This window comes from Mytilus trossulus, chromosome 3 (assembly GCF_036588685.1).
Source record: "Mytilus trossulus isolate FHL-02 chromosome 3, PNRI_Mtr1.1.1.hap1, whole genome shotgun sequence".
Lineage (NCBI taxonomy): Eukaryota > Metazoa > Mollusca > Bivalvia > Mytilida > Mytilidae > Mytilus > Mytilus trossulus.
Genome location: NC_086375.1, coordinates 43903527 through 43921000, shown reverse-complemented (window position 1 = coordinate 43921000; position 17474 = coordinate 43903527). Strand labels below are relative to the sequence as shown.

General features: G+C 33.1%; 3 protein-coding genes across 4 annotated transcripts in view; 1 reads left to right on the top strand and 2 right to left on the bottom strand.

Annotated features, from left to right (window-relative positions):
• The window catches only part of LOC134710804 (zinc finger protein 271-like), a 31291-nt gene extending 25156 nt beyond the window's left edge, over positions 1 to 6135 (bottom strand). Inside the window, exons 1-3 of the mRNA XM_063571203.1 lie at positions 6056 to 6135; positions 4224 to 5276; positions 2515 to 2537 (exon numbers count right to left, since the gene is read on the bottom strand). Of these exons, the coding sequence (XP_063427273.1) occupies positions 2515 to 2537; positions 4224 to 5269 (1069 nt within the window). The 5' untranslated portion in view covers positions 5270 to 5276; positions 6056 to 6135. The remainder of the gene's footprint in view (positions 1 to 2514; positions 2538 to 4223; positions 5277 to 6055) is intronic.
• Positions 6136 to 8538: 2403 nt separating this feature from the next.
• Positions 8539 to 15457, bottom strand: LOC134711554 (gastrula zinc finger protein XlCGF8.2DB-like). 2 transcript variants are annotated; one of them, XM_063572205.1, is made up of 2 exons: positions 15360 to 15457; positions 8539 to 9914 (listed from the first exon to the last, which is right to left on the bottom strand). In XM_063572205.1, the coding sequence occupies exon 2, from the start codon at positions 9854 to 9856 to the stop codon at positions 8759 to 8761; it is 1098 nt and encodes a 365-aa protein (XP_063428275.1). In that variant the 5' UTR covers positions 9857 to 9914; positions 15360 to 15457; the 3' UTR covers positions 8539 to 8758. The 2 variants fall into 2 exon arrangements, with proteins under 2 accessions (XP_063428275.1, XP_063428274.1); XM_063572204.1 differs by lacking the exon at positions 15360 to 15457 and adding an exon at positions 11172 to 11251.
• Positions 15458 to 15933: 476 nt separating this feature from the next.
• LOC134711551 (cholecystokinin receptor-like) lies at positions 15934 to 17474 on the top strand. The gene has a single exon (XM_063572201.1). The coding sequence runs from the start codon at positions 16253 to 16255 to the stop codon at positions 17441 to 17443; it is 1191 nt and encodes a 396-aa protein (XP_063428271.1). The 5' UTR covers positions 15934 to 16252; the 3' UTR covers positions 17444 to 17474.

Sequence of the window (17474 nt, the reverse complement as noted above, 5' to 3'; positions counted from 1 at the left end):
TCTTTGGTTGGTTGGATTGTATTTATTAGTTCGTATTTGTGGCACTCGTATGCTTTTTTTTAGCTCACCTGGCCTAAAAGGCCAAGTGAGCTTTTCTCATCACTTGGCGTCCGTCAAAATGGTCAACTGACCCCCTATTAGTTAGGAGTTCTTGCCTTTTATTGTCAATTTTTAGCCATTTTTCGTAAATCTTAGTAATCTTTTAAAAAAATCTTCTCCTTTGAAACTACTTGGCCAGATTAAACCAAACTTGGCTACAATTATCATTGGGGTATTTAGTTTAAAAAATGTGTGGCGTGACCCGACCAACCAACCAAGATGGCCACCATGGCTTAAAATAGAACATAGGGGTAAAATGCAGGTCTTGGCTTATAACTCAAAAACCAAAGCATTTAGAGAAAATCTGACACGGGATAATATTGTTTGTCAGGTCATGTTCTATCTGCCCTGAAATTATCAGATGAATCCGACAACCCGTTGTTGGGTTGCTGCCCCTGAATTGGTAATTTTAGGGAAATTTTGCTGTTTTTGGTTATTATCTTGAATATTATTATAGATAGAGATAAACTGTAAACAGCAATAATGTTCAGCAAAGTAAGTTTTACATATAAATCAACATGACCAAAAATGGTCAGTTGACCCCTTTAGGAGTTATTGCCCTTTATAATAAATTTTTAACCATTTTTCGTAAATCTTAGTTATCTTTTACAAAAATCTTCTCCTCTGAAACTGCTGGGCCAAATTAAACCAAACTTGGCTACAGTCATCATTGGGGTATCTAGTTTAAAAATGTGTGGCGTGACCCGGCAAACCAACCAAGATGGCCGCCATGGCTTAAAATAGAACATAGGGGTAAAATGCAGTTTTTGGCTGATAACTCAAAAACCAAAGCATTTAGAGCAAATCTGACTAAAGTAAAATTGTTTATGAGGTCTAGGTCTATCTACCCTGAAATTTTCATGTGAATCCGACAACATGTTGTTGGGTTGCTGCCCATGAATTGGGAATTTTAGGGAAATTTTGCTGTTTTTAATTATTATATTGATTATTATTAAAGATAGAAGTAAACTATTAACAGCAAAATGTTCAGCAAAATAAGACCTAAAAATAAGTCAACATGACCAAAATGGTCAACTGACCCCCTAAGGAGTTATTGCCTTTTATTGTTAATTTTTAGCCATTTTTCGTAAATCTTAGTAATCTTTTACAAAAATCTTCTCCTCTAAAACAACTGGTCCAAATTAATCCAAACTTGGCCACAATCATCTCTGGGGTATCTAGTTTAAAAAATGTGTGGCGTGACCCGGCCAACCAATCAAGATGGCTGCCATGGCTAAAAATAGAACATAGGGGTAAAATGCAGTTTTGGGGTTATAACTCAAAATCAAAGTATTTAGAGCAAATCTGACATGTGTTTAATTGTTTATCAGGTCAATTCTATCTGCCCTGAAATTTTCAGGTGAATCCAACAAACAGGGTTGCTGCCCTTGAATTGGTAATTTTAGGGGAACTTTGCTGTTGGTGGTTATTATCTTTAATATTATTATAGATAGAAGTAAATTATAAATAAGTCAACATGACCAAAATGGTCAACTGACCCCAAGGAGTTATTGTCCTTTATAGTCAATTTTTAGAGGTACACGTAACAGTACAACTGTGTTTTCTTGCAGCTAACTGCAGTAGAAAACATGCCATCCCTTTCTTTAAACAATGGATTATCTTTGTCAGCACAATTTCTCTAACCCCATCCTCAACTTCTTGCAACAGAAGAATACATTTTTATAAAGTATAAGTATTGACAAGGGTAAAACAATCCCGTAAACTAAATGGAGATATTTGAAAAAAAAATAATTGTATGATTTAATACGGGAGATAACTCGGTAAACATTGCTTGAAATTCGGCAACAACTGACAACAAAAAAGAATACTGTTTCCATGTACACAATATAATGCCAAAATTCTTGTTAAATATAAATGGTTTGAATCAATAAATTTAAAAGAGTTTTTAACCATAAAAAGGTAATTAAGATGTTTTAAAAAAATAAGACTGATTTCATTGCGGTACTTAAATATTTTGCAGTAGACGAGTTAATTTGGCATAGGGTATAAAGGTTATTCCAAGAACGAACTAGTAGTTAGTTACGTGTACCTCTAGAGCACGTGAAAAAATGGTTACACTTAACTCTAGTGAACAAAAATTTACGTGTACCTCTACAGTACGTGAAAAATTGGTCATACGTAACTCTAGTGTATGTGAACAAAAATGTACGTGTACCTCTAGGATACATGAACACATAATTGCGAGTAACTCTATGGTACACGAAAAAGGTGTTGCGTGTACCTCTAGGGTATGTAAACAAAGTGTTACGTGTACCTCTAGGGTACGCGAACGGGCTGTAATACGAACCTCATAGCGAACGTTTAACAAAATGAATTATGACCCAATCGCACCAATCTAATGAAAATATAGATCTCCGATTTCGTAATTACATATGTGCAATCGCACCTTCATACTTTCTCCTGTCACTGAAGTACCACTGTTTTAGAAAAAAGTTTTATCTGTTTTTTACAATATTCTTGTGAAAAAGTCGCAAAATTATAAAGGAAATTTGCTGTGATGCTATATATAAATGTATTTTTTTTAAGAACAACCTAATAAAAATTAACAATAGTGCTCTCTCTCTATACAATGATATACTTGATACACTACAATAATTTATATGTACCATTTGAAAGCATAGTTTAAACCCAATTACAGATGGAAAGATGGAAGTGTTGACGTGTACATTGACAGTCTAATGCAATACAAATACAATGCAGATTTAACGTGTCAGGCTTAAGTTAACTTATTGAATCATAGCAAATAAAATTGAGAATGAAAATGTAGAATGTTTCAAAGAGACACAACCGACCATAGAAAAAACAACAGCAGAAGGTCACCAACAGGTCTTCAATGTAGCGAGAAATTCCCGCACCCGAATCCTTTTTCGGATGATACAAGCAAAAGACGAACTATATTTGATATATATGTCGTGTACACTGTTTTATGTTACATGGTTTATACGGAATGGTTGCGAGGTGTGAATGTCCTACCAGCCGAATTCACCTGCCATTGACTTCATTTCCGCGGTTCCTTGGTGAATCGAAAGACCTAGCAATCAAAGAGCAATCAAAGCAGTTATCATATATATCCCATCGCTAGTTTCAAATTATTCTCAGGACTTTGTTCGTATATACAAACATAGGTTAACATATTACACTTCTCTGTGTGTTTGTTTGTTTGTTATTCTACAATAAGTTGCATTTGATTTGGTCTTGACAGAGAAAGATGTACATTGATTCGTGTCATGAAGTTTTCAAATATATAAAAAAGATGAGGTATGATTGCCCATGAGACAACTCCCCACAAGAAACACAGAAATTAACAACTACATGTCACTGTACGGCCTCCAACAATGAGCAAAGCATACACCGCATAGTCAGCTATGAAAGGCACAAAGTACAGATCTGAGAGTACTCGCAGTTACTGACAACTTGTTCAAAGCCACTAACAACTACTAAACAAATCATGTTTCTAAGACTAAATTATCAATCAGTACACATTCAACATCCATGCAATGGATTTAGAGTAAAGGCGTCATAAACATTTAGAGAAAATCATGACCTTGTGCAATGCCAAGGTACATGTATCGGCAGATTGTATATCCATGAATGTGTATGTGTATATAACAATAATATTTTAACTGTAGCTTTTAATATATTGATAACAAAATCAAAATTAATACCAATAAAAACGATATTCAATGATATAATTACAGTGTTGAATTGGCAACCTTTTAATATGTTAATGTCTTCTTTCCCTAATAATTTGTTAGTGTCAGATACACCGTGTGTTCATTAATGTGTGTGGTGTGTTCATTAATGTGTTTATTTACGTATAATTTCAATAAGACGTTATTTTAAAAGTTGTGTAAATTTTCTATCTAGTTTATTAGTCATATTGGACAATATGCTAAAACTAAACGAAGCAGATATCATAATGACAAAAAAAAAAAAGAAACGAAAAGGAACTTGAAGTGATAACAGCTTTAATAAATATTGGAAATCACAAACTATATTTATCATATAGGTGACAAATTAATGACAATACTAGTAAAATTCATGAGTGGAACAAATTATGGAACATATATATACATTTTCAATGATGGAATTCTAGTCTGTGCTTCTTAAGATTACTGTGCCTGCCAAACGTTTCGCCGCATTCTTTACACTGATAACGAGGTTCTCCAGAGTGCACATGCATATGCAGTTTCAATCCTGACAATTGGGTAAATGATTTATTACAGATACTGCATTCGTATGGCTTTTCATTCGTGTGAATTCTCCGATGACTAGTATAAGATGTGTGAAAAGTAAATTGTTTGTCGCAAAATTCACACTTATACGGTTTTTCACCAGTATGTAGGCGAACGTGTCGTACGAGATGGTGCTTTTCACTGAACTCTTTTGGACAGTGGTCGCATTTGTATTCTCTCGTAGCTGATGGGTTGTGACATTTCATATGGCGAGTTAAATGTTGGCTTTGTCCAAAAGATCGCTCACAGACTTCACATTTGTGTGACAATTCTCCAGTGTGAATAGTACTGTGTCGTCTGAGAGAATTCCTTTGTTTGAATGAGAGGTGGCACAGATCACACTGAAAAGGTCTTTCGCCTGTATGGACTCTCATGTGATCCTCAAACTCTCTCTTTTCCTTCACAAGCTTTCCACACACTTTACATTTAAACTTGAACTTTTTATCTTCGTAAGTACCATCGCCGTTGTGAGATCTTACATGGTTAACTAGTCGGTATTTCCTCCCAAAACTTTTCCCACAAATATCACATTGAAATTTCCTTCTGTGAATAGCATCTCCTGTGTGTATATCAATATGCTTCTTTAAATTCCCGTTAGTTGAAAAGGTTTTGAAGCAAATTTGGCATTCCAAAGTTTTTTTTTGTATCAATTTTCGCTCTTTCTGAGAATTTTCCACATCTTGTGGCAGGGTGGATATCTGATTAATTTCAACAGGTTTATAAACAGTGTTATAAACAATCTCTTGAACTGTAAATACTGGGTGTAATGCACTTGTATATTCTTCTTTCATTTTATGAAATAATCTGACACTTTCTTCAGTTACGTTTATTTCGCATTCTATTTCTTCTTCTGTTATTTCATTATACTCTGGATCTTGTATAAAGAAACTGTCATCGTATGTCTTGAAAGTCATGATTTTCCTGTAACAAAAAATAGCAAAATTATAAAAAATGAGACTGGAAATGAAAAATATGTAAAGGAGATCAAAGAGCAGATAACAGCCGAAGACCACCAATGGGTCTTCAATGCAGCAAGAAAATCTGTGCCCAAGCTGGCCACTAAAACTTATAATAATATGCTCATCGCCCGTCAAGAATCCGGTATAATGGTGTGTTTGTGGCAGATTTTTTATTGTCTTTTTTTTGTGTGTGTGAAGTACATTTCTTCTGTGATAATAAACTTATAAAAAGGTATTTATTGTAAAGTGATTAAATACAGGTCCAATAAAACTCGCGTGCTCGTCGAAGCATATGAATATAATACTATAATTTTAAAGAGTACTTAACTATGTGGCTCTTGTAAATACATAGATTTTTTTTTCAAACTTGTTAAATTTGAACACAAAACATTATAATAGACGACATAGACAGATCCATGGGGAGGTGGATTTGGTTGATTATATAGGGAATAACTGAATCATGACTGGAGGGGGGCCTCGTGTCAGTCAGTGGGACCGCTTAAAAAAAGTTCTAGATCCGACACTGAACGGGGAGAGCATTCTTAAAATTAAGTATCTATCAACTTGCTGTCTACTTTGGTAATCAAAGGTAATTGTGATTAAGGTATTGGAACTTTAGTAATGGAAGTATTCAATACCATCAATATGTGATAATTAAAAAAAACAATTAAACAAAGATGTTTTTTTAATTCCCCCCCTTTTATGTCTCTTATTCTTGTTTCCATAACTTGTTTTACTTACGTTAGGTTAGTTAACTAATGTTTATCTTCCACTATGGTATACAACAGTAGCTCTAGATGCAACCACAATTTCACTCATATATGATAAATTGGTGTACTATCGACTGATTTGTACAATATTTAATTGACTCGTGATCTTAGTAGTGATCTGTCAAAATTTAATCAACTCAATTAGTGTCCAATAGCTTCTTTTATTCGGTCATAATTTATGGTTAATTAATTACATGCGTGTTCAATCATATAGAGGGTTTTAATGATGTGTATTTCGTCTGAAGAATACCGCAAGCAAAAACAATACTGTAATCCAGGTGACTCAAACGAAAGAGGCGATGAGTGTCATTTGATTCTAGGTTGTAACTTTGCTAGTTCTTAATAGAGATTTTACTGCATTATTGTAAAAAAAATAATTCAAGTTTTTATGTATAATTTACACTTTATTTGTTATGCTCATCAAGTGATATTATCGTGTTTGTTGACTTGTTTATTTACCATTCTACATCAGAAATGTTTGGCATATACAGTGAAAATGATATTTTAGGATCCGCACTTTCATACACTGGATTAGACCGTTGGTTTCCCGTTTGAATGGATTTAAACTAATAATTTTTGGGTCTCTTTATAGCTTGATGTTCGGTGTGTGCAAAAGATCCGTGTTGAAGGCTGTACCTTGACCCATATGGGATAACTTTTATAACGATTGTTACTTGGATGGAGAGTTGTCTCATTGGCACTCATACCACATCTTCCTATATCTATATAACAGAACGCCTTTTGAACCAGCTTATAATATTGATCAAAGTTACATTATAATGCCCTTTCTGAATTGTCATCATTTTGTGAGTATGATCTTACATGTCTACGTCCGCCAAATATTAACTAAAATATGACGAACAATTGTCATATATTGAGGGACCTCAAAAAAGGATTTGGACAATGTCAGGAAGTAAATCTATTGATGCACAGAAAGGCATTTTTAAACCAGATGCTCCGCAGGGCGCAGCTTTATACAACCACAAAGTTCGAACCCTGAACATTGGGGCAAGTATGGACACAGCATTTAAGCTTGATACAGCTCTGAATTTGGATTGTGTTTAAATAGTTGACACAATACAGGTTTCTGACACATAATTAATGTGGTCTAAGAACTTAAACTTAAAAACTTTAAATTTTAAATTGGACATTACCTATTATGGTCCATTATCCAAAATCAAAATATATGGATAGATTCAGTATATCAAAGAAGCCCAATAATTCAATTTTTGATGAAATAAAAAAAAGTTCAATTTTGGACCCTTTAGACCTCAATGTGGACCAATTTGATAACCAGGCCCAAACATCAAAAATCTAAATACATGGTTAGATTAAGCATATATCAAAGAACCCCATATATACAATTTTTGATTGAAATTAAACAAAGTTTAATTTTGGACCCCAATTTGAACCAACTTGAAAACTGGGCCTATTATCAAAAATCTAAATACATGTACATGTTTAGATTCATCATTTTAAAGAACCTCAAGGATTCAATTTTTGTTGATATCAAACAAAGTTTAATTTTTGACCACAATTTGGACCAACTTGAAAACTGGACCCATAATAAAAAATCTAAGTACATGTTTAGAGTCAGCATATCAAAGATCCAACAAACTCAATTGTTGTTGAAATCAAACAAAGTTTAATTTTGGATCTCGATTTGGACCAACTTGAAAACTGGGCCAATAATCAAAAAAACAAAGTACATGTTTAGATTCAGCATATCAAAGAATCCAAAGGATTCAATTTTTGTTAAAATCAAACTTAGTTTAATTTTGGACCCTTTAGACCTTAATGTAGACCAATTTGAAAACTAGACCAAAAATTAAGAATCTAAATTAACAGTTATATTCGGCATATCAAAGAACCCAAATTTTTTTTTTTTTTATGAAATCAATAGTTTAATTTTGGACCCTTTGGGTCCTTATCCCTAAACTGTTGGGACCAAAACTCCCAAAATCAATCCCAACCTTCCTTTTATGGTCATAAACCTTGTGTTTAACTTTCATAGATTTTTATTTACTAATACTAAAGTTATGGTGCCAAAACCAAGAAAAATGCTTATTTGGGCCCCTTTTTGGTCCCTAATTTCTAAACTGTTGGGACATCAACTCCCAAAATCAATCCCAACCTTCCTTTTGTGGTCATAAACCTTGTGTCAAAATTTCATAGATTTCTATTTACTTAAACTAAAGTTACAGTGCGAAAACCAAGAATATTGCTTATTTGTGCCCTTTTTTGGCCCCTAATTCCTAAACTGTTGGGACCAAAACTCTCAAATCAATCCCAATATTCCTGTTGTGGTCATAAACCTTGTGTTTAAATTTCATAGATTTCTATTTTCTTATACTAAAGTTATAGTGCGAAAACCAAATGTCTTCGGCGACGACGACGCAGACGACGACGACGCCAACGTGATACCAATATACGCGGTCGTATAAAAATCAAAAAGAAATATAAATTGTTTTATTGAAAAACGAATACTGAAGATTTTTCCATCAATACTTTAAGTGAAATCCGGTCTTTTACAGAAAGCAGAAGTACCGAAATACTTAAAATCAAAACGACCATAATTAAAAGCATTACTGAGTCACCAACGAAAATACCAAATATCAGAATCCGACAGAAAACATATAATTGATATGCCCGTGTATATGCACTATTTGAAAATTCAATGCTTGTGGTTTTTAAGATGGCTTGGTTTATCAAATTTCTCTCCGCATTCTGTACACGTATAACGAGGTTCCCCAGAATGCACAAGCATGTGTAGCTTCAATGCTGTCGATTGCATATATGCTTTGTCACACAAACTACACGCGTAAGGTTTTTCGTTGGTATGAAGTCTACGGTGAATAGTCAAACCAGTGTCAGTAGTAAAACAACGCCCACAAAATTCACACGCGTAAGGTTTTTCACCAGTATGTAGGCGAACGTGTCGTACGAGATGATGCTTTTCGGTAAACTCTTTTGAACAAAGGTCACATTTAAATTCTTTCTTAGCTGGGTAGTGGCATTTCATATGACGAACTAGCTGATGATTTTGGCCAAAATTTCGGCCACATACATCACATTGTATAAAACTTCCTTCGTGTAAATATTCTCCAGTGTGAACACGACTGTGTCGTCTGAGATGACCCCTCTGTTTGAAGGCGAGATCACACACGTCACACTGAAAAGGTCGTTCGCCTGTATGTACTCTCATGTGATCTTCAAACTCTCTCTTATTCGACTCCTGTTTCCCACATACTCCACATTTATATTTTAACTGTTTATCATCTCTAACAACGTCACCGATGTGAGATTTTTTGTGTTTTACAAATTGGTATCTCTTTTCAAAAATTCTTCCGCAGATCTCGCACTTAAATTTCTTACCATCACTTGATTTTTCATTATGAGTGTTCATGTGCCTTCTTAAATTACTAACATTTGAAAACTCTTTCAAGCAAGTTTTACATTTAGTACTGGATTTGTTTGTACCAATCTCAACAGCAATTTCCGTAACGATTTCGTCAATTTCCTTCTCAAACTTTATGAGCTTTGGCGAATCCCCAGTGTGAGAAACTTGTGTTTCTGTCGAATAACATTCTGATACATATGTAATGTTAAATACAGATTCTGCGAAACAATTGTCTTGTTCATATTTAGTATCTTCAATATTAGTCTGTATTAAATCAGGATTGATTATAAAAGTTTCAGTATTTGGTTGAACTGTAACTGTGGCACTCGTATGCTCTTGTTTTATCTCACAAAAACCTTGTAAATTTTCCATAGCTTCGTTCTCTTCCCTTTGTCATTACACTACTATTGTCTTTGATTTTCACAATGATCTGTATAAAATAAAAAGTGACAAATTTACAATAAATGTCTTACCAACTGGCAATGATTGTGAAGGTCCCAAATTTCTTAATGATTTAAAACAAACGATTTGATTTCAGCATATATATGCTATTGCTATATTGGAATGGGAAAGTTTTTATAGCAAAAAACAATCATGTATACACAGAATGGCACTACACAATAATGCATTAGACAAAGTTACTTCTATCAAAAAAAGCACTTACAGATGGAAATATAATAGTGATCATTGCCGATCTGATAAAATTCAAATTTATCTTTACTCGCTTACTAGTCGAAGCACAGCGAAATCAGTCATCATCTTTGCAAAGTTTTCGATTGCCGCATTAATTATCTGTTTAAAGACACATCAAAGTTCTTATCAGATGTCAAGATTATAAACACACTAAATAAAAAAAAATATGTATAAATAAATATTATTGTTGTGTGTTTTCGCCATTTTCTAGGTTTTAACTATTAAAACAGAAAGTGTTTTAGAATCGATCAGCCACTGCATCGTTCTATGAAGGAAAAAGCTAGTTTAACATTTAATTTGTGTCAACCTGGCTGTATAGTTTGCGTGGTGTATACATATGGTATTAACCAGTCTGTTTGTTTTTTTTTTGTTCACAGTTTATTGCTTTAGGAAACTACTCCCAATGTAAGACTAAACACAGTCATAGAATGATCACATACATTGGCGGAAAACAAGCTAAAACAGATCAATGTAAGAAAAGGGGATCACGTACACGTGGCTTACTCTTTCTGTACTGAAATATTTATTGAATACAGATGTTAGACAAAGTTAATAGTAAACAATGCAACATTCCATTCTGCATCATAAACTATATATACGTATATATCAAATCATACTAGTATATAGTGAACTGTAAAGTTTATATTATTGTCATGATGCCAATCAAGGGCTAATAATTAGTATAATACATATATATATATATACATATTTGTTTTCATTTATCGGTAAAAGTAAGTAGAAACCACATTTATGAATCAAAATGAATATTCGGTAATTTTGCTGTAATATTTGATATACTGTGCAAAGGGAGACAACCTTATAAAATCATGAATGACCACGACTAATCTCCGGTTCACAGTGAAAAAAATCTTGTGTGAAGGAGACAACAAACGAGATGTCAATATAATGCTATAAAGAAAAACTTGAAAAGTTATTTCATGCGCCCCTTTTATGACACCTTTGTACCTAATGTCCTTGTAGTTAAATCACATACCTGATTAAATTTTACACAATGATGATGATCCAATTCACGTACGTGTTGAGATAAAATTAGAACACACTTGCAAGTTCTCATCCAATGAAAACACAGTATTAATTTAGCCGTACTTTAAGAATCTGGATTTTTTAATTTTGGTTTAATATAAGTCTTAAAGACGTTCAGAAAATAATATTCTGCTATCATGATTGCAGTTCAGAAAATTATTTTTTTTGGCTTTATTAATTATATTTCGTCGATAAAAATTACCAAAATGTTAAAAGGAAATATTGAAGAAATCAACATCCACCTACTTTCCATTTCGGTTTACATTGTTCCCGAAGTCTTAACTTATTGAAACTTGTTAGCGTTGACTTGTATATTGTGTGCTTTTTGTTTGTTCTTGGATTTTATTATAGAAAAGGATAAAGTAGTAGTTAAAACAATCAATTAGTTTAAAACCTTATTATTTGGAGAAAATGCAAATATCGAACAAAGACTGTATCATTTTCTCCTCGAGTGTCCATTCATGGTGAAGTAAAGAATTTAGAATTTTGTTTCATAATGAAAATTGACAAATAGAAATCTTGATCTGACTTGTAGAGACATTTGAATAATCTATGGATTAGCATTTATCCCTCAACTCGAATTTAAAAACATGTATGATTGAAATTAGATAGATAGATTAAATTATACAGAGCAAAAGTAATAGTTATTTTATGAGTATTTTATGTCATTTGCTCAACTGGTTCCTGGGTAAGAGTTTCCCTTCAGTTCCTATTTTATATTATTTCAAAAAGTGTCACATCGTCCTATTATTGTATATATGATCTTACTGGTACCGGTTAAAATAATGTCCACATCGTGTATGCCTTTGTCATGAGAAAATTGTATCTTCTTATGAGTATGATAATTCCTAGGCAAACTGGACTCTTTGCGCGTCTGTTATTTCTAATCTTTTAGGGGTATTGAACGAAGAATATCAACATAATGTGTCACTTGTTAAGGTGATATATGTTCTCCACAAACCTTTAGCTAAAATAAAAGATTCGACCAGTGGCGGATCCAGCCATTTAAAAAAAGGGGGAGGGGTCCCAACCCAGTATTAAAGGGGGGAAACAACTAAACGTCCCCATTCAAATGCATTGATCATCCGGACCGGAACCCCCCATCTGGATCCGCCACTGCCGACCCAGTATCTTTATCCGCACACACATGACGATTTATTATAATATACATGTATTTTTCTGCGCTGGGCACTTAGCAGCAATCGATCGATTATATTCAATATCACGGTCTCTTTCCCCCGAAAAGTACTTTCTTGCATTATTTAAAGCAGGAATATTTTATTCTTTTTTATTGATAGACATTTTTGTTATTCTTTATAATTATAGATAGAAGAAGTAGAACGTCAAATATCAGAATATGAGGTGAATCTTGAAGATATAGAAAAGTCTCTCAGATTGGAGGAATTAACAGACCAAAGGAGGTATTTATCCTAGTATTTAAATATAAAAAAAGGTTTTCGAAATAAGCATAAGCAATGTAAAACTGGTTTATTATTCAGTGTGTATGATGCTACCCTGATGCATGCTTTCTTAATTTATCAACGTATAAATTGCAATATTAGTAGCTTATATAAATTTTGAAAACGAATCATGCCGAACTTACTCTGGCATGGAAGAACTTGAAAAATAATCTTGTCCAAGACTGAAACAATGTTATGCCAAACAAAGTGCAGGAAATATTACCCGTGTCATACGTCTGTGAAATAACACGAAAAGTACACACATATATATATATACGCTTCATAATTCAATATTCTTAATGACTAATAATCTTATTTGCCCTCACAAAGGCAATAGTGGATATATTAGTCGATCCTTAACAAAATAGTTCGTGATATCATAATGGAGCAATATGATACTTATGATAAATATAATAAGTTATTATAAAAGTCATAAAATCGTATTACAAATCGCTGACGCAATATTTTAATATAGCGCTTTTAATCGATAGAAACTGTTGAGCACAGAAACATATATTTGAAATGATCGTTCCCATTTCTATCATTAATAAAATTAAACTTACATTCATTATTAAAAAGACCATTTTGGGAGATTTCGATAGAAAGCAACTCTATCAACTCTATCAATACCTTAGAAGCATTTTTTGTATTTTTTTCGAGGTCCATTGGGGCAATTGAGCTCCTAACGTTTTTATACGCCATGCTCTCAATTGTTTCTGTTTAAGCGTTCCTGCTGAAGGTATTCTAAATTCAGTAAAAAACACTTCGGACGGCACGGCATAATTTAAGTGTTAATTTTATTTACTGACACTGGATACCATCGATACCATAAGTGGTTAACTGTATTCCTTAAAAATCTTCAGCTCAATAGTTAGTAATACCACACTGTCATGATTTTAACCATTGTCCTAAAATTCCAAGTTAATTACCCAATAATAAAATGTTTTAAAAATAAAATAAGGTTCTAACTCATGCGAGAAAAGTGAGTATTCATATCCCCAATAGGAAACGGCTTCGCTTTTCTATGTGTGCATACTTTTACGAATTTTTAATATGCATTGTTTATGATGGTTTCTTGTAGAAAAATAAGGAACTCCCAGAAATGTATAAAACTTCTATTTTCGAGCTGTACTTCTATTTGACATAACAATAGACGCATCAAGCACACGGTAAATATTCATTTCTCGTTTCTTTTCAGGAGAGAACTGACTGAGGAACAGAAGCGACTAAAAAAAGATATAACAATTCAAGGTAACACTTTTTTTCTGATATTATTTTCAAGTAATGAATCTGTTAGGAAGAATATTTACTACTCTGATCATTTACAAGGTTTTGCATGACTCGTCTTTTTGTGAGGATTTTTCTGACTTGATACGCTTTGAAATGTATTTCGTTTTAAATTCAGACATTTTGTCGACCGCAATACATTAAATTTAAAAATAAATAAAAAGAATAGTCCGAGCTGTCCACTGAGATTGTATGTATAGGATTGATTTTGGTTGCTTAACGTTCAGTTGCAAATATTTCATGCATGTTCAGGACGAGAACAAGTTAATAATACATACAATAGGTAGGTCATGTAATAAGAGGCCATTCGGGATGAAGGTTTGGGAACTTTGGACTGCCACTTGAAAGTGAGGGTATATTGGATAGGAACAGAAAAATTGCCTTGCAACAGACCACCTACGAAATCCTCAAAGAGTTGTTGCAAGCAATTTATAGGAGGATCATAAACTTGTTATATATTTTATGAACTCCTTTCTCATGTTTTGTTTTGTATTTTGAAGATGGTATATTCGTATGCTAACAACGTGAATATATGTTCGCAATATTATATATTTACAGATTCCGCACTGAAACAGCTTCGGAAAGAGAACTGGAAGAATGCCATTTTATCTTTGTTATTCATGGCTCTGATATATTTAGCGTATCATTCAATATGGTCTCCTTAATAGTATGAACACCTGACATTTGTATTAAGTTTTATATAAAAAATAAATAAAAAACTAACTATTTTTAATTTACTATTTATCAAATAATAATTTCATTAGATGTACGTTTCATTATAATACTTTACTTTGATTGGCAAACTGCACATCACGTGTTATTCCGTAAGCAACTGCATCACTCAATAAAACTTTTCATTCATGATATAAACACGTGGTCCCACAAAAAAGTGCACAGGTGAATAAAATAGAAAAAATAGAAAATTCGTGTTTTCATGATCATAGCTAAAAATGTAATTATAAGTATTGAATGCTTCTTTTTGTAACTTTATAGGGTTGTAAAAGCGTTGACCGTGCGCACATTTTTAGTATAAATACAAAATGTACTTCGGTCAACGCTTTTACACCCCAATAAATTTACAAAAAGAAGCATTCAATTCTTAAATAATTACATAGCAATTATCAACCACCTTACGGCTTTAGCAATGAGAAAAAAACCTCGTATATATACCTTATAGTCAGCTATCAAAGAAACGGACATGATAAAATGTGAAACAATCATACGAAAGGAGCTTATTTACGAGCTGCCTTAGCTAATGTGAAGTGTTCAAAAGCGTTGATATTCAGAATTATTAATCACTTCATTTACTACAGCTATGTTTGTATTATACCAGATAATTTAGTGTCATTAGTAATGTTTTAATTGACATTAAATATTTAACATATACGTACCATCTTAATCATTGTCAAGCACGCTATCCGGAGGCTTATGTGTATGATTAAGTTGTGGAAATATTAGAAATTTTGAACATATTTTCCTCACAATTTTTTCTTTTGTAAAGTTTTATATTTTCCATTTTATATAGAAATAAGAAGATGTGGCATGAGAGCCAAAGGGACAACTCTCAATTTAAGTCACAATGTGTAAAAAGTAAACATTACGGCCTCCAACACGGAGCCTTGACTCACACCGAAAATGCTGTTTGCTTAGGGGAGAAAACATGTTTCAATTTTCAAGTCTGGTTTTACCCGCCCATCTTCCATATTCTATTCTCAAAGTTAACGCTGGCTTCCACGATACCTCTTGAGCGGATTTTGTTTAAGGTATAAACATCAACGAGACAGCAATAACACCAAAATAAAAAAGCTTTAAGCTATAAAACATTGCTTTTGTATTGAACAATTAATCTGATCATGATAAATACTACAATCAAGTTAAAGAAAACTAATTGATAATCAGATAAGTAACAGCGTCATTCATGGTTCGTTGACAAAGAAAAATTGCTTAAATGACAACAAAAGTCATCAATGCATTAATTTAACAAATGTAAATAATATGTAGGTTGTTGTACACTATCATAGGTTCATTACAAATTTGACAACCTCGTTTCCGCCACGGTCCGGTTAACAGTTGGATTATTCATTTCCTTAAACATGTGCACTTTATATGGGATAAACTTTTATGAGCATTGTTTATATGAAATTATCAGAAATACTTTTATTTTCATTTTGTGGTTTGTGAAAGATTCAATTTATTACAATGAATCATAAGATATAAGCTGTTACTCTGAGTAATAGGAAAAGTATTTAGTTTAAAGATAAGGTAGTTTAGTTACAGAATAAAAATGGATGAAGAAGAAATTCTAGATAACTGGAACTACCAGCTCAGCAATCATTTGATAGTAAACAATATAATTCTAGTGTTATATATGGTTATAGGATTATTCGGTAACGTTTTAGTGATATTCATATACATTTTCAAGTTGAAGAAAAAGGATGACCGGTATTTCATTCCAGTTCTTGCGACGATGGATTTAACAGCATGTTCGGTTGGTTCAGCGTATGCCCTTGCGTTAAATCTACTTCCGGCCAAGTTTACAAGTGATATTATGTGTAAAGTGTTGTGGTATTTTAGTCAAGCTACGACCATTTCGTCTGGGCTACTTCTTGTTGTTATTGCAGTGCAGCGTTATCTGAAAGTCTGCAAACCATTGTTAACATTAACGTTACGTTGGAAACGGATTGCGATATTTTTGTGCTTTATTATATCATCGATATTTTCGATCCCGACATTATTCTTTTACGGAGAACTACAGTTTCCTCATCCAATTAATTCTTCCGTGATTGGATCAAGATGTGGACAAATTGGAAGAACAGACGATTTATTCCGTAATAGTGTCATAACATACACTATATTAGAATTCCTTGCGGCCATTGCTGGTTGTATATCATTTACCGTTCTCTATGCACTTATTGGAAAACAGATATATAAAAAGTTTATTATCTTCAGACGAACAACGACTCTCAGACGACGACCGCTTGGCAAAAATAATAAACCGATATCAACGTCAACTACAGACGACAATAAAAATAGAGCGTCGGTAGACAGCATAGATATAGACATTGTGTCTTCATTTAACAATAGTCAGGAAAGCATTGTGGATGACAATCAACCATCGCAACGGAAGAAGCGAAGATCTCTTGATGTATTGCAAGAAAACGTTTCAGCTTTAAAGCAGCATTTTCATACACATCGTTACACATACATGTTTATGGCAATTACTTTATTTTTTATGATAACTTTTACTCCTCGTATCACATTGATGGTGACGGAATCAGTTGACCATAACTTCTGGAGAAATCTGGTCGACCAGCCTAAAACAATAGCTGTATGTTTGTTTTTCTATCGTTTTTACATTTTCAATCACATTATTAATCCATTTATTTATGGATTTTTCGACACTACGTTTAAGTATGAAGTGAAGAAATTGTTTTGTATGACAACTAATTCACGGGCTCGAGACAGCGAGTTTTAAAGTAACATACAAACAGACTTTGACCTTGGTA

Bases quoted from the DNA above. Each gene is read 5' to 3' on its own strand.
- LOC134711551 (XM_063572201.1), top strand. From the start codon at position 16,253: ATGGATGAAGAAGAAATTCTAGATAACTGGAACTACCAGCTCAGCAAT.
- LOC134711554 (XM_063572205.1), bottom strand. From the start codon at position 9,856: ATGGAAAATTTACAAGGTTTTTGTGAGATAAAACAAGAGCATACGAGT.